Source organism: Fusarium musae, chromosome 10 (assembly GCF_019915245.1).
Source record: "Fusarium musae strain F31 chromosome 10, whole genome shotgun sequence".
Lineage (NCBI taxonomy): Eukaryota > Fungi > Ascomycota > Sordariomycetes > Hypocreales > Nectriaceae > Fusarium > Fusarium musae.
The window spans coordinates 1,535,053-1,559,518 of NC_058396.1; the positions used below are offsets into that span (position 1 = coordinate 1,535,053).

General features: G+C 40.2%; 5 protein-coding genes across 5 annotated transcripts; 2 read left to right on the plus strand and 3 right to left on the minus strand.

Moving 5' to 3' along the window:
- Positions 1-677: 677 nt before the first annotated feature.
- Positions 678-3,931, plus strand: J7337_012703 (uncharacterized protein; the record flags this gene model as incomplete). Its single annotated transcript, XM_044830208.1, has 5 exons — positions 678-747; positions 797-1,822; positions 1,869-2,334; positions 2,383-2,687; positions 2,739-3,931. The coding sequence occupies 5 exons, from the start codon at positions 678-680 to the stop codon at positions 3,929-3,931; spliced, it is 3,060 nt and encodes a 1,019-aa protein (XP_044675124.1).
- Positions 3,932-4,212: 281 nt separating this feature from the next.
- J7337_012704 (uncharacterized protein) lies at positions 4,213-6,945 on the minus strand (the record flags this gene model as incomplete). Its single annotated transcript, XM_044830209.1, has 2 exons — positions 4,213-4,515; positions 4,570-6,945. The coding sequence occupies 2 exons, from the start codon at positions 6,943-6,945 to the stop codon at positions 4,213-4,215; spliced, it is 2,679 nt and encodes an 892-aa protein (XP_044675125.1).
- Positions 6,946-7,612: 667 nt separating this feature from the next.
- On the minus strand, positions 7,613-8,155 carry J7337_012705 (uncharacterized protein; the record flags this gene model as incomplete). The annotated part of the gene is made up of 1 exon (XM_044830210.1): positions 7,613-8,155. The coding sequence occupies one exon, from the start codon at positions 8,153-8,155 to the stop codon at positions 7,613-7,615; it is 543 nt and encodes a 180-aa protein (XP_044675126.1).
- A 2,870-nt stretch (positions 8,156-11,025) lies between these two features.
- On the plus strand, positions 11,026-15,025 carry J7337_012706 (uncharacterized protein; the record flags this gene model as incomplete). Its single annotated transcript, XM_044830211.1, has 3 exons — positions 11,026-11,895; positions 11,944-12,717; positions 12,776-15,025. 3 exons carry the CDS (start codon positions 11,026-11,028, stop codon positions 15,023-15,025), a joined length of 3,894 nt encoding a protein of 1,297 aa, XP_044675127.1.
- A 278-nt stretch (positions 15,026-15,303) lies between these two features.
- Positions 15,304-17,235, minus strand: J7337_012707 (uncharacterized protein; the record flags this gene model as incomplete). Its single annotated transcript, XM_044830212.1, has 2 exons — positions 15,304-17,128; positions 17,186-17,235. The coding sequence occupies 2 exons, from the start codon at positions 17,233-17,235 to the stop codon at positions 15,304-15,306; spliced, it is 1,875 nt and encodes a 624-aa protein (XP_044675128.1).
- Positions 17,236-24,466: the final 7,231 nt, after the last annotated feature.

Below are 24,466 nucleotides of genomic sequence, written 5' to 3' on the forward strand. Positions count from 1 at the left end.
ACCACTAAGCTGACATGGTGCTTGGTAATTATCCGCTGGCCTGGCTCGGGGGTTACGTCGATTGCACAACTGGCGCGATATCTAAGCGCCTTTGCCATATAGACGTCAATGGATTGGCTACAGGATAGAAAAAAGTTCAAAGCATGCGGCTCTGCCAATTGCCCCCAAACAACATCGACGTATGTGGCTGTATCGCCAAACCTGGCATGACCCCTGTAATGTCGTCAATCTGCTTCCCCCCTTTGCGTGGCAATGCACAAACCAGCAAATGCTCAGCCCTAGGCTACACCACATCACAGCAAAGGATCAACAAAGCAGGCCGTCCTGTTCGGCAATATCGCAGGCTTAGCACACCAGCCAAGGCAACTCCGTCGGACACGGAGGTCCGCTACTGATTAACCAGCGTGTTTGACTGGTCTCACTCACCTCAAGATCCACTGATCCTACAAGGCTGATATGCAGCCTCGCTTACGCCCAGCTATCTTATACACGTTTGGAAATCGCGCTTCTGGCCCGAAACAGTCCAATGGAGCGCCCATGTCAAAGTCAGCACGCGTTTCCCCACCCAATTTATTTCACGAACGACCCCTCTCTTTTCTGTTGATGTGGCGTTGTTATAATAACCATATTCCCTTCTTCTGAGATACAGGCGCGCGTGTAGACGCTGAGGTACGAAAATGTCAGAAAAGAGACCCATCAAACGACTCGTGGTGTTGGTAGACGGAGTTGAGGCTCGGGAAACCAAGAGTGAGCATTTGTCTTGGCGCCGTCAAGGATCATTGCTGATTGACAACAGAGGAGACCAACCCTTCAACGATTCAGCGGATCAGTCAACTCGTACACGATGGGCTAGTTGAGTCGAATGGGCTTTCTGTTGCGCAGATTCCCAAGTATTATGTTGCACCCAGCAATGTTGTCAAGTTAAGCGACATGTTCCGATCACGGAGCGCGACAAGTGATGACTCGACAAGCCTTATCAAGAACATCGTCAGGGACATCTGCATCACACTTGAGCGGCCAGAAGATGAGCTCTGGCTCTACGGTTCTGGACACGGAGCCTTCATCGCTCGCGCAGTTGCTGGTATCGTGCATCGAATGGGCCTGCCACCAACACCAAGTTTCGATGATCTATTTGATACAACTCTAGGCCTGATCAAGGCTCAGCTTGAGGATGACTTCAAGCGAGGCCCCGTGCTGCTGCAGAAGATCAAAAGTGAAGCACAAGATCCTCCTCGGATACCGTTCGTTGGTCTCTTCGACACCATCATTCATAACTCAAAGACATCATACGATATCTCCTTCAACTCCTCTATCGAAACTCTTCGCCATGCGCTGGCCATCAATGAGAACAAGTCCAACAAGACACCGGAAGTGGTCAAAATTCCTGACGATGCGGACATGACACACAGATCACTTACCCAAGCATGGTTCCTCGGTACACACGAAGATATGGTCGGCGGTACAGCACACGACGGCCTTTCACTCTACCCGCTGCAGTGGATGGCTCTGGAGAGTATCTACTCTGGCCTCCGTGTCAACAACATGGGCGACTCCAAAGCCAGCGACAACCCCATGGCTTTGATCTTCCCGCAGTACGCCGGCAACCTTCCGCCCTTGGATGGATCAGAAGAGATCGAATGGCGCCTCCAATATACCAATGGCCTTAGAACAAGCATGTTTGATCTTCAGAGTACACATGCAAAGAAATCGGCAGGCGGCGTGGAAACTCATTCTGTCAAACTTGATACGGATTGCTACAAACATGCAGCAAACCGGAAAGTCTTTGCGGCAGATGGGGGCTTGAAAGGATGGTGTGACGTTGGTAGGTACTCCGAGTTTGCCAATCTGTACTCAACTAAGAAACATAGGACCGTATGGAAACATGATTCATCCCTCACTTTTCTGTATTCTTGATAGATACCCCCGATACAACGACTTGAAGAATTTCCAGCCCCTCAAGAAGCCAATCTCAGACTTCCAGGACTCGTACCTAGTCGCTGCAGAAGATGGACTGGCTCCATGGCTTCAAGGGATGCAACTAGAAGCAAGCGGCGTCAAAGCCTTTCGAATTCTAGTGTGCGGCAAGACTGGCGTCGGTAAATCGACATTGATCAATAAAGTCTTTGGTGTTGAGATGACCGATGAGTCTCTCTCATATGATCAGGGGGTTCATGACATCAACGTCGCTTTTGAATCTCCCAAGCATCCGGGACTCTTGATTCATGACTCAAGGGGTTGGCAAGCTGGTAGTGATACCGAGCTTGAGTTGATCGCAAAGTTCCTTCGACACAGAGCGTTCCAAGAGGACCCCGCCGAGGCTCTTCATGTTATTTGGTAAGTTGATCTTCCTTGTCGCGGTACAATAAGCTAACGTGATCTTAGGTTCTGCGTTGACGCCGATGTTGCACGTATCGAGGAAGCCGACAAGCGAACCTTTGCCACCATCGCCCAATACTCCCACCAAGTTCCCGTGTTCGTCGTTGGTACAAAGAAGGATAAACTCACTGGCTATCGAAAAATGCAATACCTGGAAGAACTCATGGAGAAGACAGACGACTACAGAGAAGCCAAGCGACTTGCCGAAGAGAAAGCCAATGCTGTTGCCGAGGAACAGTTCGCTGAGCTCAGGAATCAGCTCTCACAGATCGAGCACTACAAAGCTGACGGCTTCTGCTGTCTTTCAAAGAGTGAGTAGGATCCATTGGTGAGAGCTTTTGAGCGGGCGCTAACTGTGATAGATGATGACGCCGGTGTCAAAGACCTACTCTCACAAACCCTCGACCTGATCGTCGACGAACGCGTACGTCTCTTCTGTGTTGCCGCTCAAGTCGTTGATGTTGAACAGAAGATCAACTCAGCGATAACAGAGTGTATGAGACTAGGAACCCATGCAATCCGCACTGCCGCCGTTCCCCTTCCCTGCACAGGCTTGGTCGGAACACCAACCGTCTCACGCCTCATCTGCGAGCATGTACTCCAATGCTTCGGCTTTCCCAAAGCTGCGCCAGCAGAGATCGAGCAGATAATGTCGGATATCGTCATGAGCAACTTCAAGCAGTACCTCCGAGTTTCCCTATCCCAGTTTGCGGCTGTTAGTGCTATTTCGATTGGTGCTGCGGTACCAACTATGGGAATTGGTATCATTGTTGGTGCAGCGGGCTGTCTTTTGGGACTTCCTCCTACCGCTAGGATGTTGCTCAAGTGCTCTTGCGATATGATCCTTATCCTCGAGCGTTCGTTTCGATATGATGGAAAATATGTTTCTATCAAGCAGATCGAAGACGCAGCCAAGTACTACTCGAGAACGACAATTACGACGTTCAATGGAAAGGAGAAGCGGTTACAGCAACAAGTCCATGATGAACTTGACCACCTCATCCCCTTGAAGAAGGTCAACATTGGCTTCAAGTTCAACAAGCTGAGATCGTCTGTCGAGGAAATTATCTACAGCAATCGTTTCGGCAACCCTCCCGACTACACTTCCCTCCGAAGCCCCTCCAGTGTTGGTCTCGACCTGCAACCAGGAGGACCCGTCGAGATGGATGCTGTGCCTACTATCTCAGAGCTGCCTGGCGACGAAGTCGACTACTCGCAGTTATCGAAGTCGGACGAGAAATTTGATCAGTTACCACTTCTGGAACTCGACTCGACTGAGGTCGGCGCGAAAGAAGGACATAATTCGATGGCTTCAAATACTTCAGGAACAACCGCACAAATTGGTCCTTCACTTGCAACCAAACTTGTTGAGCTTCACGTCCAGCCGCCTGAACTCGAGGGCAATGCGCCGGGTGACATCACTGACGTGAGGCAAGACTCGTTGGAAGTTCCACCACCAGCAATGAGAAGCAAATCCGACTCGTCTGGGTCTAAATGGTCGAACAAGCTGTCATCGTGGAAGTTGAGTCGGAAGTCGAAGACGTTGAAGCAGTGAGTAAGTGGAGGCTTTGATTTCTGTAGTTCGATTTGGGCTAGTGTTGGTGATACCATAATGTTGGATGATCGTAGAACTGTCCTTTCAGATGGGGGCTCATGTATGTTTGGATTTTATGTAATGTATCAAGAAAGTTATTAGACATCAAAGCAAGTTGCCATGGTATCAAGATAGACCGTTGCGTCACGTCAAGTTTCAACCATCCCTCTATGACTCTATTACATTTGGAATTTGCTTTTACCTCCAGGCTTACGCGGCGCAGACTGATACCTCGCGTCAAGTCATCCCATATACTCCTCGCAATGGGCATCCTGACCTGATTCAGCCGGTTTCTTCCTATATTGCGAAAGCTGCCATTGTTTCTCCAGGGAAGCACCAGTCACAGTCGTTCCACCTGGAACAGAAATACACAACCTGGCATCAAGCAAGTTGCAAACATGCTTGAAAGAGTCTGTAGCGTAAGATCCCGTCCATGAACGATAAGTCGAGCATAGCACAACTTGTACTGGATCCGCACCAGAGACGATATCGGGCATCAGTCCCTGACTTCGCTCCCAGTCTTGCAGATGAAACGTGGTCGTATACTGCAATCCCTTATTAGCTTATGTTATTCGGCACACGTTTGGAGAGCTTCTCACCTCGTTCAGATTCAACTTTACCTCTTTGCCGAGGATCTTGCGGGTGGCTTTGTGAGCATCGTCGTAAAATTGGCCATTAGCCTTCTTACTGTCACTAAGAGGCACAGCCGAAGGAATATCCCAGAAGAAACTGATGCCGGTCTGGCGCAGCCATGGGACATCTTTCATTCGATCTTGATGGATCAGGATGCAAACAACAATGCTAGACAGCGGTGAGCCGTTGGATCTTTCGCTAAACTCCCGCGAGAACGAATGTGTCCGGAGTACTTCCAAGATGCTTCCAAGAGACTTTATCAGCTGGGAATTGATGACCTCACGCTTGAAAGTTGACTCATTGTGCAAATTCAAGCCGATAACAAGCTCAGTGCGGCCCCTTTGGCGGAGAGAAAAGTCCAGCTTCTTAAGATCTGTAGGTTGACCTGCAAGGGCGGTATGCCTGATATATGACGTCTCATATTGATCAGATGGTAGCTTTTGATAGATGTCAGGTGTAACGGGAACATCTGCTACCCAACACGTCGCCTTCCCTTGTGCGGGATATAAGTAGGCGTTGAGTAATTGCCGAGGTCTTTGCGGGTGAGGATTGGAGTAGTTGCTTAGCTTGACGCGGTTTTGTTGAGAATTGCTCACGATTGTTGTAGCCTCCGACTGCATGCTAACAGATGAGCGTTTATCAGAAAAGGGCATGCTGGACATGGTACTTGTTGTACTGGCTGATACAGACTTTCTCGCACCGAAAGACTGAGTTCTCTGTTCTGATTTAAACTCCGCATTGACGGAATGATACGTCGGCAGAGTTGGCTCAGCGGGCGGTGGTCGTTCCCAGGATGTTGTTTGTGTATTGTGGTCGGCATAGTAGGGTACCCCATCTGGCGTGCGCATCTCCTGCCACCCAGGCGGCAGAGGAGTAAGCACGGGAGCAACAGGTTTAGTCCATGACGTGGTTTGATCCATATGGTTGACATAATAAATCTGTCCATCAGGAGTGAGCCGTGACTCCCACCCTTTTGGAAGAGGAGTGAACGGATCCGACGTCGCGTTGTGTGGTATAGAAACGTGTGGACTAATTGGTGTCATTGGTGTAGAGTCGGTTGCCCATGGCAGCGTGGGTTGGACTTCGGGCTCTTGATGAGACTGGGTCTGGCCCGTTTTTTCTGGCATCGAAAACGGGGACATGGTTGACTGTGATTGTGGCGATGCAGGTGGAGAACTGAATACTCTTTCGGTTTGAGGAGAGCTAGGGGTAGGAGATGATGGTGCCTGTGAACTCGTAACTTGTTCCTTCGCTTTAGTAAACGGCACCGAAACGGACACCATATGAAGCGTATCAAGTCGTGCAGCCAAAAGCGCAGTCGGGTCGGGATTCCGCACGATAACATCGGGGATACCTCTCATGTTGTACTCATTCCCAGATTGCGCCATACAAAACTTCTTCGTTGAAGACTTGAGCTTGAGCTTAGACCAGTCAAGCTCTGAATCCAAAAGCACCTTGAAAGTGATTCCATTCAATCCCTCGAGCCAAGATGCCAAGGCTCCAATATGCTCATCCTGCAGCAAAACTGCCTCCCCAGGTCGGAGGTCAGCACGCTCGCCGACAGTCCACGCGTACAGAAATCGCCCAGGGTCCAGCTGCCAAGTCATGATGGGTGCAGTGTCGTGGCCAACGTTGGCATACATGGCTGAACCGCCATATGTAGCGAAGGGCATGCTCCATGTATTGATGCGAATATTGTCGTTTGGCGGTAGTGGCTGAGGATATCCGACTTTTTCAATCTGCTTGAAAATATCGGCAACGACCCCAGCCTCAGCTTTCAAAGCTTTCTTGTCATACTTCTCATAGTACGGTTCGCTGTGTCCAATGCGCGAAGGGGATTTCTTGAGCAGTTGAAAGGGGTGCGGGACGCTCTTCAGATAGGCTATGGCCTGGTCGATATCCAGGTTCCAAGTGTTCGGGTTCTCAGGGTTGCTCCAGTTTGTGTAATTCATAACGCCGCAGCCGTATCCGTGGTAGATGGGCATGGGGTGACAAGCTGCGCAGAACATGAAGCCACAGGCGATGAGATACTGAAGAATAGGATCAAGGCGCTCCAACTCATAAGTGAGATCATCCTCTGAAATGTCCATCGCAACCTTGACAGCTGCAAGGGCCTGCGGCAAAGCACCGTAGTTGATAACGTCGAGTGCCATCAAGCGCTGGCCCAAAGAGGCAAAGACCAAGTAGATCTCATCAAGTCCAGCACCTCTTCCAGTCGAGGTTGAGCCTTGTCCTTCTTCGCGTTTATTCCTCTGGCGTAGTTCCCACCATTGCGCTATACTTGCGCCGGCCTTTACGGCTGAGATGCCGATCTGTATTGAAGCAGTAATAGGGTCCGACATGGCGCATTAAAATAAAAGGTGATTTCACTGCTGTGTTGCAAATCCTTCGGGGTTGCGTTTCTTTATAGCATGTTAGCAACTTTCCAACTAGCGATTGATAATGTTCTCGACTTCATCAGATGATTCCGTTTAGCTGCTGGTCTAGTCGGCTCGATTGTAACCCTCCAATTCGACATGGCGTTCGATAGCGCCAGCGCTAGATCTGCCTGGAACAGCCGCCCATGGATTTGGAGTCCTTTAACTGAGGCTGATAAAACCTCTAGCCTATCAGACATTCGGCACCACATGAACCCTGTATTCAGCTTCAAAACCAGCACTGAGTAAATGTGCCTTGTGTGCCGGCTGAGCCGGAAGTGGTGAGTGTGACGAGAAGATTACTGGTAGTTGTAGAGATCAAAACGCCCATGCATGATAATTTGAGTTTCATTGGTAAAAAGTAGCCTCTAGCTTTCGTATCACATTTAAACAAGAACCGGCTTATTTATGCTTCATTGACTAAGGTTTAAGTCTAGAGGCTTATGTCCGAGAGCAATACAATACATACACTGAATGAATGTGACCATCTTACTACTTGAGAGGTGGCTATCGCGTCACGCCTCTTCAATGCCTAGTGAGCAAAGGTAGCGTTTTTTCTGAAAGGTGATAACAGGTGTTGCCTCTCAGGCTCTCACCGAGGGCTCGTCTGAGGAGCTCGACTGAATCGTAACAAGTGTCTGCGATAAGAGAGCCGGCTGAAGCCTGGCTCGGTTTCGAACTCGATACCCCAGTCGGCATAGGGGATGAGCGAGGCTTTGCTAGAGGTCGTAGAAACAGGATATGGAAAAGTGACCTGAGGCTCCCAGCCATTCCGCTTGAAAAGGCAATCGTTAAGCTTGCAAGCTGTTTGTGCAAAACCGCGAACGTTGAACCTACGGCCACCGAATGTCTCTCGGTGAGATCGAAGGGCTTGCGCACGCGGGGCCTGGCTTCTTGTTGGAGTTTGGCCATAATTCGTCGTCCAAGTTAGGTTCTTCATCTGGTATCTGACCTTGAGCTTATCTAACAAATCATCCACGGGATTGACTCTCATATCCAGCAGTTCAGCAGTGAGGCCCTCTTGGCCAGAGGAACCATCGAAGTCGAGCTCGCCAGGTTGTAATAGTCTGTCGGCGTCAGACTGAGCTGGCGCAGTAATATGAAAGCTTCCATCGTCGGGCGTGAGCTTTCTCATGAAGAAGTCCAAGATATCCCTGGCAGTGGGGGAGAGATCATCGACCCAGGCCGGAAGTGGGCATGGGCCCTTTGTCGTGGTTGGCGTGGTTGTTGTCGGTTTGCAGTGGAGGATACAGTAAGGATACAGCTTGTAATAGATGAAGATTCTGTTGGAGTTTTGGGCGAGGAAAGGTTTGACGCGGTAGGGTCAGGGGTGGCATTGGCAGCAGTCGACTTGACTCGCACTCTCGAACTGTAGTAGAACTCGACTCGGATGCTGTAGGAGATCGAACTTGGAACTATAGAGGCTATTGAATCTGATGTCAGAAATGATTCTAAAATAAGAGGTGACTCCGATATCGATCCCGAGGGTGGCATCCAAGACTCCGAGCTGGCTGCCTGAGTGCCGAACGGCGTAGCCAATTCTTGGTCCACCATAGACGACCTGGAATCGCTGAGCAAGAAGTCTTCAATACTTGTCTTGGTCTCAGTATACAGGATGCTCTGGGCTGGATCGAGGTACCTGAATTCGGAGTATTGGCTTGTCTAGATAATGCAACCTCGGAAGTAGATTGACTCTTGGTTGTACAAGGCTTCGCTTGAGTTGATCCGCAAAAGGTAATGCTGCTTATCGTTTGCTGCGCCATAATGGTAGCTTTCCATTCTTATCTTGGCCTTGCCAAGGTCACAGAGGCCAATCGCACGCGACACGACCATCTGATCGACCAAGATCTGGGCCTGACTCTCTGCAGCATTGAACTCAGCCCTGAAGTCGTGAACTGGGGGATGCGGACGTATAGTGTTGTAGTCCGCTACACCTCGAAAAGAAAAAGAATTGAGAAACCACTGATGGCTCCAGCAAAGTTACAGAAACGCTTGGTGTGCATTACGATTGCTGCCTGATTCCTTAGAAAGGGTAGCAAACAAGCCCTCTCAGGCTTCCAATGTTGCACAAAGCTTCCCCTCATTCCGTTCACGTGTAAACGTTCAATACAAGCGGCCCAGAAAGAACGAGATTCACCACGTCAAGGTATCTGCAACCAACGAACAGATCTAAACTCCTACCAACTTTGCGCATTTGCGCAGAACTTATCCTCAACAAGCAACCACTGGTCACACAAAGGGGACATGGATAGCAACCCCTTGTCTCCTCTCTGAGCGCATTTGCGCAATCACAAGGCACGGGGTATCTGCAGGGGCCTTTTCAAGTAGCTCGAAGCGCCCAAGGCAGAAGCCGGACTCTATGTCAGTCATTTCAGGGGCCATGGACCCCACCACAAGTGCTGAATGTCACACTCAATCCCTTGTCTGCGTGGAGTAACAAAGCGTGTGGAGATCTTCCAGAACATTGAGCTAACCTCTCGCGATTTCAAGACCTAGACATCCCGATCCTACCAAGCTTGCGAAACGGGCTCGTGCTTAGCCGTTTACGTGAGCTTGAACTGCTCTTGTGACAATGATCCTTGAACCGAGGGCTGTTTGGCCTCCGACCCTGGCCCCGGGCAACGAAGGCGAGGAACCAACTGAAATCTTCTACCCAATAATGCACCAAGCGCCCCAAAACTACCAATAATCGAAGCATTTCTAGGACTGAGTTGTCCTATAACCTTGTTTTGTTTGAGGTCCGAGTCACTCACGGCGTGGATAGCTGGTTTGATCTATCGTTGCTCTTTTCAACTAGCGGCCTTCCTCTAAACATTCTCTTAATCTGGTGTTGGCCGAAGTCTGTGTTCCGGGAGCTGATTGCAGCCTCTCGTTACCCCAGAGACCTCTGCAAGTAGCTGTGCTATGAGAACGAGGCTTGAGTATCTCGGGACATGGCGACTGCACTACTCACTTCCCTGTTCAAAAGACAACAACGTGCAGGTATCATCAAAGGACATGGTAGTTGGGCTATAGGAGGGCACTTCACTTGGAAGACACTATTGGCGGAGCGGCAGGCTACTTCCAATCCTGTCGAAAAGAGTTGACAGGGTCTCAATACATTCCCAAGATCAATACTGCTGATCTCGAAGAGTACAGGCGTATGGATCGAGGACTTTGACAATACAGCCCCTTTCCCATCACTGCATTCCAAGACTTGGTGATTTTGCTCGACTTGCTCCGCTCAACGTCCTTTCCTGAATAAACATACTCTCTTAAGCTCTTTTATCGAAGGATTTGGCTCCTGAATCCTGGTTAGCAACCCGCCTCATGCTTTCCCTTGCCTCCTGATGACGCTGAGATCGCTACGCTTACAGTGAATTTGCAGATTCTAGCCACGATCAGCAACTGTTACCCGCAGCTTCGTAAAAGAAGCTACAAATCGGGACGCTTACGGGTTCATTATCGGGAAGCTAATGACCCCGAGATGCCTGAAATGTGTGAAACGTCAAAAGGAAGACTACTGTTACCTGTTAGGATTTAGTTGGGTACGAGTTATACGGGCCCACTTCAACCGTCGCGAAAAAAAGAGTGGAGCTCGTAAAACGTCCCAAACAGGAAATCGTCTCTTACGAGGGAGCGAGAAAGCGCAGAACTCGATGAGACAGGGGTTCTTCAGCACGAGATGGGTTGGCTACATAAGATATTACGCGCTGACCGAATATGACTCGAGACCTTTTTCGTTGGTGCATGTCCCATCTCATTCTTATCTTTAACTTTATCTTGTCCCGTTCTGTTGCAATTGCACCCTTTTTTTCTCAGTCTATCCTTCATCTACTCTTTCTCGCAAGCGAGCGCATGCTGTTGTTGACTGCTTGTCATAGACACCCCAATCCCTACAGCTCCAGCGGTGGAAATCTGCATTAAAACGGTAACGACTTCAATTTATTACTTCAATACAGTACTTGACTGTTGTACTAATACATTTCTATCCACAGACCACTACGTTACCTCCCTTCCTCCAATATGGCCGTCGACGCAAACCCCCCTAACAACCTCGAGCACGATGACGAGAAGTCCCCCACCACGAACCAAGATACCCAAAGGCCCCGACGAACACCAAAAGTCGCCGACTATATACGAGTCTTTAGTTACGCTACAAAATGGGACTTCTTCATCTACGCCCTCGCCTCCTTCGCATCCATTGGCGCCGGAATCACCATGCCGCTCATGAACATCATCTTTGGCCAGCTCGTCAATCAGTTCACAGACTACTTCAGGGACACGTCTAGTTTCCCGACTGATAAGTTTCAATCTATCTTGAACCGACAAGCGCTTTACATCATGGCCTTGTTCTTGGGTCGTTGGGGCCTCAACACTATCAACAAATACTGCTTCCGAATGATTGGTATCCGACTATCGTCCGCTATTCGTCTTCATTACCTCCAGTCTCTCTTTTCGCAGTCCATTCACGTCATCGACTCCATGCCTGCCGGTGCACCTGCTACTGCCATCACCGCGACGTCTAATACCCTTCAAGTTGGCATCTCAGAGCGACTGGGCACGTTCTTGGAGTTCAACGGCACCATCTGGGCAGCTATCATTGTCGCCTTCGTGTGGAGTTGGGACATTACCTTGGTGACTGCATCTTTGATCCTTTACATGATGGTTATCCTGTCCATCTCCATGCCAATTCTTGTCAGGGGCCAAACCGCGACTGGACAGGCGGACGCTCAAGGAACCGCTATTGCGAGTGAAGCACTCCAAGGTATCCGTCTCGTCACTGCTTGTGGCGCTCAATCCCGCGTGATGGCTAGATACAGAGTCTGGGTCGAGAAAACTATCGAGGAAGGCCAGAAGATGGCGCCATTCATGGGTCTTCATCTCGGCATGATTGTACGTCCTCAGATACGCCTCAGATATCCCATGCTAACAGCTCTCTAGTTCTTTGGAGTCTTCGGAACTTTCGGTCTCGCTTTCTGGTATGGAACGCGTCGATACATCTCTGGCGCCATTGACAATCCCGGAGTTATCGTCATCGTCCTCATGTCCGTCATGTTGATCCTCACCTCTCTCGAACGTATCGCCACTCCTCTCATGGCTGTTAGCAAAGCCATGGTTGCTGCATGCGAGTTCTTCACTGTCATCGATGCTCCCATCCCCTCCTCCGGTTCCCTCAAGCCTGACATCACCTCTTGCGACATTGTCTTCGACGAAGTGACCTTCGAGTATCCCAGCCGTCCTGGAGTCCGTATTCTGGATGGACTCAGCTTCTCCATTCATTCTGGACAGAATACTGCGATAGTTGGTCCTTCAGGCTCAGGGAAGAGCACCATCGTTGGCTTGCTTGAGCGTTGGTACTCACTGAAGGAACACCACGTCTTGCCTCAAGTCGTTGAACCCAAACCTCAGAAGAAGGCCGACGAGGAGCCTGAGGAGCAGTCTGAGGAGGAAGCTCCTGTAGTCAGCCCTACCTTGGCTGGTTCGGTCTCTATCGGCGGGAACAGCCTTGAAGACCTTGATCTCAAATGGTGGCGTTCACACATCGGTCTGGTGCAACAGGAACCCTTTCTCTTCAACGATACAATCTTCAACAACGTCGCGCATGGTCTTATTGGATCCCAATGGCAAGATCAGCCTGAAGAGAAGAAGCGTCAGATGGTTAGAGACGCCTGTCAAGAATCCTATGCCGATGAGTTCATCAACCGCCTTCCTGATGTAAGCCTTTCAATCTCCTCGCCTTCTCGGTCATTCCTATCCTAACTAATAGATATAGGGCTACGACACGCGTGTCGGTGACGGCGGCGCAAAGCTGTCGGGCGGCCAGAAACAACGTCTAGCCATCGCTAGAAGCATCATCAAGAAGCCCAACATCATCATCCTCGACGAAGCCACCAGCGCCATTGATGCAAAGAGCGAGAAGATCGTTCAAGCTGCTCTCGATAGGGCCACGCAAAACCGCACAACCATCACTATCGCACATCGACTATCTACCATCAAGAAGGCCGACAACATCATCGTGTTGCAGAGCGGGAAAGCGGTTGAGCAAGGTACTCATGCGGATCTTATGACGAAAGACCACGGAGTGTATGCTTCTCTTGTCAGAGCGCAGGCTCTCAAGGTTGCTGATGACCAGGAAGAGAAGGGCACTCTCGTGTCGGATGACGAGTCACACGCACACCATCCCGATGCCAAGCTTGCTGATATCACTATGACTTCCACCCAACAAGAAGCACCCAAGAAACCTCGTGGTCTCTTCAAGAGTTTCGGAAAGCTACTGTACGAACGAAGACAGAAGTGGCCCAACTTCCTCGGTATCCTCCTCTCGTCCATGGCCGTCGCAGCTGGTACTCCCATCCAAGCTTGGCTCTTCGCGAAAGCCCTCGGTGTCTTCCTTCTTCAAGGCAGTGACTTGAAGAGTGAGAGCCAGTTTTGGGGCTTCATGTGGTTTGCCCTTGCTGGAGGCGTTGGTCTTGCGTATCTTTGCGAGGGCTGGATCGGGTTACGCGTTCAGTACTATGTCAGCGGAGTGTACAAGTCCCAGTACCTCAACGACATGCTGTATCAGAAACTCTCCTTCTTTGATCAGGAGGATAACTCTCATGGATCTCTCAGCTCTCGCGTTTCGAGTGACGCAAAACAGCTGGAGGAACTTCTCGGCATCAACCTCGCGCTCATGCTCTCCGCCACCTTCAACATCACTGGTTGTGTCATCATCTCACTCGTCTTCGGCTGGAAGCTCGGCTTGATCTCTATGTCTCTCGCTCTGCCGCTGATGATTGCTGGTGGATGCTGGAAGTACAAGCATGAGGTTCACTTCGACAAGATGAACGCGGCGGTCTTCCAAGAAAGCTCTGCATTCGCGACCGAAGCGATCGAGGCTATCAGAACAGTGTCTTCACTTACCATGGAGGACTCAATCAACAGTCGGTACCGCGATCTCTTGGATGAGCATGTGAAGGCGGCCAACCGAAAGGCCCAGTGGACATCAGCGATCTTTGGCTTCGCAGACAGTGTCGGCCTTGGATGTCAGGCTCTACTGTTCTGGTACGGCGGCGGTCTCCTCATTAGCGGAGAGTACTCAATGGAGGCGTTCTTTGTCTGCTTCATGGCTGTCATCCAGGGAGCTGAGGCCGGTAGTCAGGGATTTGGACTGGCACCAAGCGCTGCCCAAGTGACTGCTTCAGCAAACCGCATTCTCGACGTAAGGCAATCTGTGCATCCAGATCGGCAGACACATGGCAAGCATGGAGAGGGCATCAAGGATACTGACGGCGGAGTCAAGATCGAGTTGCGCGACGTCTCGTTCAAATACCCCACGAGAGACGTTCCCGTCTTTGATAGGCTGAACCTTACCATTGAGAAGGGCCAGTATGCCGCTTTTGTCGGAGCATCAGGTTGTGGCAAGACAACCGTTATCTCGCTTCTCGAACGCTTCTACGACTTGGAACCTGGCAATGGTGCAATCCTGTGCAATGGCCAGGACATCAAAGATACGAATGTCTATGATTACCGTCAAATTCTGTCTCTTGTATCTCAAGAACCCGCCATGTTTAGAGGCTCCATCCGCGACAACATTCTCTTCGGAATCGACAATCCAGAGTCTGTGACTGACGACAGGATCCACCAAGTCTGTCGCGATGCCTTCATCCACGACTTCATCGTCTCACTTCCCGAAGGCTACAACACTGACATGGGTCACAAAGGAGTATCCATGTCGGGAGGCCAAAAGCAACGAATTGCGATCGCGCGCGCCTTGATTCGAGACCCGAAGATTCTTCTTCTAGATGAAGCGACTTCAGCTCTTGACTCGGAGTCTGAGAAGGTTGTTGCGGCTGCGATTGACACAGCTCGCGGCGGACGAACTGTAATCTCTGTGGCTCACCGACTCTCGACGATTCAGAATGCAGATGTCATCTTTGTGTTTGATGATGGAAAGGTCATTGAGAAGGGTTCGCATACCGAACTCGTCAACAAACAGGGCATCTACTGGGAAATGGTGCAGAACCAAGCTTTGGACCAATAGCCTTCTGTCACCTTCTCTTCTTGTTCTCTGCTTCAATTGCTACCTTCATCATTAGCCCTTTGTAAACTTCTCTTCTCAGATACAGCGTGCTGTTCTTATTTCTTCTTTCTCCACTAGGTTCATTTCGCATGATCATAGCCTTCGCAAAATCGAAGCATCTTACAACCATAGCATGAAGGACCATAGTTCATAGTATACATAGCTTACACAAGTCTCTTCAATAATTGCAACACATGAGGCCAACCTCTCGTTTCTCATCGCTTGCTTTGAAGACACTCTCATTCTACCAACTCAGGCCAGAGGGTAATGATATCTCCCAGTAACGGTCTACCAGCTGCCGAAGGCGGCCTTCTTGTCCACTGAATAGCGTCAAGCTCTCCCTTCACTACGGCCGTCTCCTCCACAAGCTGCCACTCCCCTGTAGTCTCATCCTTTTCCAGATAGCAAAAAATAACACGGTCACCTCCTTCTTCAAACAGGTACTCCCTGCGCAGTAACCTGTGCCATTGCTCTATGGGCGTACCTTCAGATGCATTTATCCTCTCCACGACCTTATTTCTGTGAGCTAGTAGGTACAGCGAGCGGGCGTTCCAGATCCCGTCTTGGCCAGGGTAGTCTTTCAGCAACCATGTAGCTTCATCGCGAAGGAGCGCGTCGCGACAGTATAATGCGATGAGAAAGAGATGCGATGCCATGTTGCATTGTAGAGAAAGCTGCTGCGCCGGGTTCTTCAAGTCTCGCTTCGCGATTCGGATACTAATCTCGGCTAGGGAGAGGTACTCGTGAAATAGGGGAGTCTTGGCTTGGATGGGTTCAACATCGTAGAAATGCGTGAGATCATCGAAGGTGCATGTGCCGAGATAATGCAAGCGAAGATGGACAGCTCTGATGTAGTCCGTCGATTTCGCATCCGACATGATGGCACGGTTGAAGAGAGGCATGAATGCAGCTTCGAGGGCCCTTAGCTCTTTCGTAGAGGCTTCACATATTTCTTTGATACGGGGGTCCGCCGTGATTTCCCTCCAAACTCTAGAAATGATATCTGGATCTGATGAGACCAAAACACCAGTGTTCTGGACCGCCTCCATGAGGAGAGGAACCACTGCAAGTTTGGCATTCCGACCAGTGAGCCAATATTTCTCAAAGTCGTCCAGGTTGTCAAGAACAGGCGGTAGTTTTTCGGTAGGTGGGTAGTCACGAGGTATCTGGTTTACCATGGACATGAAAGACTCGACTGTATGCTTCTTGGCCCGCAGGCCTCTGGTGAAGTTTGGTACAGCGGGGCTACGGCCGATGTTTCCACGTAGTATGAGTCTTGTTTGTGGGAGCAGCTGGGAGAAGATGTCTGCTACCACGGCGATGAGCGGCTTCGGATTTGGGGCGATGGATTTCATCAAAGAAGAATCTTCATCAGTCAAGAGCGCAAGTAACATAGCCAACCCATGGTTGATATGATCTAGGGCAGCTTTCCTGTTCCCCCGCAATGTTTCGAAGCACAGAAACAGGACTGAAAGGAATACAGCGTCGTGTATCGAAACTTGTTGGCTCTGTAGTTTGAGCGCATGGCAGTAGTGCGATACCGCATTCAGATAGTCCGGATCCTCCTGTGCAGCTTCATTATCCGCTGATAACAACGAACCAAGCGAATCGTACTCCAACTTGGCAAGCCATTTGCTCAATGCGCCGATTGCTATCGCGGCATGCCGTACAATATCGTTGGTGCGTGCAACTTGGGGTAACGTCACGGACCATAAATCGCTATTGAAGCCAGCGGAGATCCAGGGGCTCTGCACAACTTGTATAAACTCATCAAAATAAAGAACACTCTGAGCGTCTCTGAAGTCGAGAGAATCTTGAACAAGATGGAGCTGCGTTTTCAAGGGAGCCGTCCAAGTGACACGTTTCGAATCCCATTGAAACTGACCTGGCCCCTTATTCCGCTTTCTGTCCGGAATGGCGTAACCTTCACATTGCCGGTTGTTCCTCACACAGTTTCGACAGTGAGGCTTTGCTTCATCACATTTGACATGACGCTTTTTGCAGGTGACACAGCCTGTTCTGACTTTGCTTGTACTCGTGCGAGTCAGCTTTGGCTTGGTGGATCTATCTCAACTGTCAGCTTGTGAACAGAATCCAAAGAGTTGGCAACAACATTCTTACGTCGTAGAAATTTCAAAGGAAATAGGCAGTTGGTCTGTCTGGAAGTCCATGGCCGTCTGGTGGAGAGGTGAGGTGCATTGAAGTTTGCCATGCTGACATGTTTGCTATTGCATTTCACGGGGTCTGGCTAAAGCCCGCATCGCGCCGAATATTATTCCGTGATGCCTGGTTATCGGGAAAACCTCGGGTCAGATCTACTTAACCGTGCGTATCTTAGCTTGGTTATTATAACCCTAGCGGTTATATTATATATTATCTACAATTTTCTTACTAATTATTAAAAGACTAAAAACTTCTATTTTAGTCTTTAATAAAAATACTAACTATATTAAGATTAAGGATTTACTATTATAATCTAGGATTAATATTAAATATCTTAATCTTTAAACCTTAAAATACTAATATATTTTATAAATAGTATATAAAGATATTTATTAATATTTTTATAAATTCTAGCTTACTAGCTATTAATATAACTTTTTTATATTAATTAAGCTTAATATATATTAAACTTACTATTAAAAGATATAATACTTTAATAAGCTTAATATTATACTTTATATAATCTATTAATAATAAACTTAAATATAGCTTAGTTTAATATAATTAGACTTAATTATTATATATTAATAGATTTTATTTAAATTATATTATATAATATTAAGTAATATAAATATAATAGTATTTATTACTTTAATTTAATCTTTTAATTTAAGATATATATAATACTATTTTTAATAAAAAACTCTTTTTAATATAATAAGTATTTTTATAAATATTAATAAAAAAAATAAAAAAGATATTACTTTAACTTATTTAAATACTTATAAAAATAAAATTATAAAACTTAAATATAAACTTAAGTTTTTAAGTTAATAATATAATAAACTATTAAATAATATTAAAAATAATATAAAAATCTCTTAAAATAAAATTAAAGATTTAAGAAAAAAAATAATTAATCTTATAAATCTTATAAAAGTCTTAAAAGTAAAAGCTAAAAAAAGTTAAAAACTTTATAAAAAGTATATTAAATATATTATAGCCTTTATAATTATTAATAAAAACCTTAAAAAAATCCTTAAATTTTATTAACTTAAATTATTTAATAGTAATATAAATAAACTTTAAAAATTTTTTATTAATTTTTAAAGTTATTAAATATATTATTTTATTTAATTTATTATTAAAAAACTTAAAATTAAATATAAAATAAGTTTTTTTAAAAATAAAATATTATAATTTATAAAACTTTTTATTTATAATTATATTAATAATTTAAAAAAAAGATATTAAGCTAATATAAATTATATTTATAAAAACTATAAATACTTTAAAAAAAAACTTAAAAATACTTTTAATATTATAAATAAAAAATAAATTATAAAAATAAAAATTTAATAATTTAAATAGTAAAAATTAATAGTAAATTACTTAGCTAAATATTACTATTAAGTAATAAAACTAAATTAAAGTAAAAAAGTATATATAATATAAATATATTTAAAACTTAAGTTTAAAATTAAAAATACTATAGTAAATATTTAACTTAAGCTTATAAACTTTAATAAATTAATATATATTATAATTAAAATAAAATAATTAATAATATAAATAATAAAAAGAAAAATAAGCTAAAAAGTAAAAAAAATTATATAACTTTTATTAAAATACTAATTAATAAAATATTAATTAAAAAAAAAATAATATAATAATACTTTTTATAAAATTAAATTAAAATTAATAATTATTAAAGTTATAAAAAAAGATAAATTTAAAATTATTTATAAAAACTATAGTAAAAAAAGATATTATAATTAAAAATATAAAAACTTTATTAAAATTAATTAAAAATATAAATTAATATTAAAAAATAAAAAATAAATTAATAATAGTAAAAAGAAAAAAAAGCCTTAAATAGCTACTTATATTATTAATATAACTAGATTAAGATATAATAAATTAAAATTACTTAAAAGTATTTTTTTATAGCTTTAACTTAATAATAATTAATAAATAAGACTTAAATATTTTAATAATAGCTATAAAAGTATTAACTATAAAGTCTCTAGCTAAATTAAAATTTTAATAAACTTAATTAATAAAGTTACTTTTAAGCTATAGTATTTTAAGTAACTTTAATTAAAATAAATATATTACTTAATTAATTAAAAAGCTATAAAAAAGCTTAATTAATAAGATTTATAACTTTCTTATAACCTTAACCTTTTTTAATTTATCTATTATTTAATAAAATTATTATAATAATTATAAAATTATTAAAAAACTAATTAAGCTTATTTATAAATTCTTTACTTTAATTATATTAAATTAATATTACTAACTTTAATTATAATTAAGATATTAAACTTAAATAGCTTATAACCTTAAATTATTAATTAATTAAGTATATAATCCTTACTTTTACTTAACTATAGCTAAAAGATTAATAATAATAATATTATAGACTTTATTTCCTTAGTTTAATTACTGTTTTATTATTAATTTTACTTTATTTATAATTTAGATATAAAAGCAGTTAATTATATACCTAGGTATATATATTTAATTAATAAAGTTATTATTAACTTTAGGTTAATTTAGCTTTTACTAACTAACTTATATAAATAGAGTTAACCTTATTCCTTTAAACCTTCAGTCTAAGAACCCTACTATTACCCTGCCTTTATCCTAGAACTCTATATATAGATATACTGCCCTTTTACTATTATAGTCTTAGACTATAACTAGCCTATTACTAATTTAGAAGTAGCTCTCCCTTTACTATAATGACCCTTTTGGCTATATTAAGAAGCTACTTTTTGCCTATAAAGGCAGTAAGGAAGGCTGCCTGGTTTAACTAAAAGGGATAACCTTCTTTTAGGTCTTTCTTTAGGTCCTTAAAAGCTAATAGCTTATTATTAACCTAGGTTATATTAATTAAGCTAAGAAGGCCTATATAATAGATTAACTTAATTAGATTATAATTAAAAATAGCTATTTTAATAAGGTTAAATTAGTATTTTAATAAAAAGTTCTTTTTAATAATAACTGCTATTATATATAACTTTTTATATTCCTTTTTATTAGCTACTTTTATAGTAGGCCTAATAGCTATATTAAGGTTATAGTAAGTTATATAGTAGGCTTAATTATATAGCTATAAGCTATTTTATATAATAAGTATTATATTAATAGCTATAATAAATATTAGTAATTATAACTAATAAGTATAAAAAGTTAAGTTAGGGAATATATTTATAAGTTTATATTTAATTTCTTACTTAATTAAGGTCTAACTAACCTTTAAATAAAAGTATAATAAGTATATTAGGCTTAGTATTCTTTTAACTAAAGTAAAGAAAGAAAGTTAATATAGCTACTAAGAAGTAAGCAGTATTTATATTATTTAGTTAAAGCAGTAATTATATTACTTAAAATAAATAAATCTTAATTAATTTTAAGCTTTATAATTCTAGCTTACTATAAGGGCCTTATTATTTAAGCTATTATATAAAAAGTTAAAAGCTTAATAGCCTTAAATAAAGCTAATAATAATTAAAAAAAAAAAAAAATAGCTAATTATAAATACTTTCTTTATTAGCTTTTATATTTATATTTTAGCCTTTAAGCTTATTTTTTAAATAAAGTCTATTTTTTTTTTTTTAATTACTATTAGCTTTATTTAAGGCTATTAAGCTTTTAACTTTTTATATAATAGCTTAAATAGTAAAGCCTTTATAATAAGCTAGAATTATAAAAATTAATATTAATTAAAATTTATTTACTTTAAATAGTATAATTACTACTTTAATTAAATAATATAAATACTACCTATAGGTTTACCTCTTAGTAGCTATATTAACTTTTTTCCTTTATTTTAATTAAAAGAATACTAGGCTTAATATATTTATTATAAAATATATTCTTTAACTTAACTTTTTTTATATTTATTAATTATAATTACTAATATTTATTATAGCTATTAATATAATACTTACTATATAAAATAGCTTATAGCTATATAATTAAGCTTATTATATAACTTATTATAGCCTTAATATAGCTATTAGGCTTACTATAAGGATAGTTAATAAAAAAGAATATAAAGAGTTATATATAATAATAGCTACTATTAAAAAGAACTTTTTATTAAGGTATTAATTTAACTTTATTAAAATAGCTATTTTTAATTATAATTTAAGTAAGTTAATTTATTATATAAGCCCTTTTAGTTTAATTAATATAACCTAGGTTAATAATAAGCTATTAGCTTTTAAAGACTTAAAAAAAGACTTAAAAAAAGGTTATCTTTTTTAATTAAATTAAGTAGCCTTCTTTACTGCCTTTATAGGCCTAAACTTAAATATATATAAAAAGTAGCTTTTTAATATAGCTAAAAGGTTTATTATAATAAAGAAAAAGCTACTTTTAAATTAATAAAAATAAAAGTAAGGTAATAGTAAAGTTCTTTAAAGAAATAAAGTTAACTTTTATATAAGTTAGTTAGTAAAAGCTAAATTAACTTAAAGTTAATAATAACTAGCTTTATTAATTAAATATATATATTTAAGTATATAATTAATTACTTTTATATTTAAATTATAAATAAAGTAAAATTAATAATAAAATAGTAATTAAATTAAAAAAATACCCTTTTAAATATTAAATTTAAAGAAAAATCTTTATAATTAGTTATTTTTTTTTTTTAATTACTATTAGCTTTATTTAAGGCTATTAAGCTTTTAACTTTTTATATAATAACTTAAATAGTAAAGCCCTTATAGTAAGCTAGAATTATAAAGCTTAAAATTAATTAAAGTTTATTTACTTTAAGTAATATAATTACTATCTTAAGTAAGTAATATAAATACTGCTTACTTTTTAATAGCTATATTAACCTTTTTCCTTTACTTTAGTTAAAAGAATACTAGGCTTAATATACTTATTATAAAGTATATTTCTTAATTTAACTTTCCTTATTAATTATAGTTATTAATATCTATTATAACTATTAATATAATACTTACTATATAAAATAGCTTATAGCTATATAATTAGGCTTATTATATAACTTACTATAACTTTAATATAGCTATTAAGCTTACTATAAAAATAGCTAATAAAAAAGAATATAAAAAGTTATATATAATAGTAATTACTATTAAAAAGAACTTCTTATTAAAGTATTAATTTAACTTTATTAAAATAGCTATCTTTAATTATAGCTTAATTAAGTTAATTTATTATATAAATCCTTATAGCTTAATTAATATAACTTAAGTTAATAATAAGCTATTAGCTTTTAAAGACTTAAAGAAATACTTAAAAAAAGGTTTTCTTTTTTAGTTAAATTAAGTAGCTTTTTTTATTACCTTTATAAGCTTAAATATATATAAAAAATAGCTTTTTAATATAGCTAAAAGGGTTATTATAGTAAAAGGAAAGCTACTTTTAAATTAATAAAAGCAGTATATTTATTAAAAAGTAAAAATATCTTTATAATAATATATAAGGTATAGCTAATAATGTCTTATAATAAAAATAATATAATATAATACTTATTTTTTAATATATTATATATAAAGTATTATATATAATATTAAAAAAATATAATAACTTTAAAAGTAAGTCTTAAAGTTATATAGTATTACTGCCTTTAACCTTATAATTTAATTAAATAAGTAGCTTTAATTTATAAATATAAAAAGATATTTCTTTTAGTTTTAATAAGCTAAATACTTTTTTTATTATTACTTAATTAAAGTAATTAATACTAAAGCTTTAACTTTAAAAGCTTAATTTTAAATAAACTAAAGATTATAAAAACTAATATAAAATATAATATTATATAATTAATATTAATATTTTTTTTTTTTTTTTAATTACTATTAGCCTTATTTAAGGCTATTAAGCTTTTAACTTTTTATATAATAGCTTAAATAGTAAGGCCCCTATAGTAAGCTAGAATTATAAAGCTTAAAATTAGTTAAGGTTTATTTACTTTAAGTAATATAATTACTACCTTAACTAAGTAATATAAGTACTGCTTACAGGTCTATTATCCCTTAGCAGCTATACTAACTTTCTTCTTTTACTTTAGTTAAAAGACTAAGATATCTTTAATTAACCTTTATAATATACTAGGCCTAGTATACTTATTATAAAGTATATTCCCTGACCTATTAATTATAGTTACTAATATCTATTATAATTACTAATATAATGCCTATATAAAATAGCCTATAGCTATATAATCAGGCCTACTATATAACCTACTATAACCTTAATATAGCTATTAGGCCTGCTATAAAGGTAGCTAATAGGAAGGAATATAAAAAGTTATATATAATAGTAGCTATTATTAAAAAGAACTTCTTATTAAAATATTAATTTAACCTTATTAAAATAGCTATTTTTAATTATAGCCTAATTAAGTTAATTTATTATATAAATCTTTATAGCCTAATTAATATAACTTAAGTTAATAATAAGCTATTAGCTTTTAAGGACTTAAAGAGATACTTAAAAAAAGGTCTTTCTTTTTAGTTAAATTAAGTAGCCTTTCTTATTACTTTTATAAGCCTAAACTTAAATATATATAAAAAGTAGCTTCTTAATATAGCTAAAAGGGTTATTATAGTAAAAGGGGAACTACTTTTAAATTAATAAGGGTAAAGGTAGGGTAATAGTAAGGTTTAAAGGTTTAAAGGAATAAAGTTAACTTTTATATAAGTTAATTAGTAAAAGTTAAATTAACTTTTATTAATTAAATATATATACCTAGGTATATAACTAACTGCCTTTATATTATAATAGTTGAGGTATGTAGCTTAAGGTAAAGAGGTCTAGCCTTATTAGTAAGGACAGAGGACTATCTGTCTTAACAGATATAAAGGGATAGGACCTTAAGGGGGATTTTAGCTTCTTTATGCTTTTTTAGATTAAATTTTATATATTTTATCCTTATATCTAATACTATTAAACTAATTACTTAATTCTTTATTTAATAATAAAGACCTTATTTTAATTAGACCTTTATAGCTAGTTATATAAAGCTTATAATTAAAGATATATTAAGAAATATTATCCCTTATAGTCTTTTCCTTATTATTATTCTTTACCTTTAAATTAATCCTTAAAACCTAAATAATCTAATTTACTAATAATTACTAGCTAAAAGGAATTTAAAATTAACTAATTAATTAAAAAAGAAAGCATTTCTATACTACCTAAAGTTATAGACCTTATTAAAAGAAAAAGATATTAAAATAAAAAGAT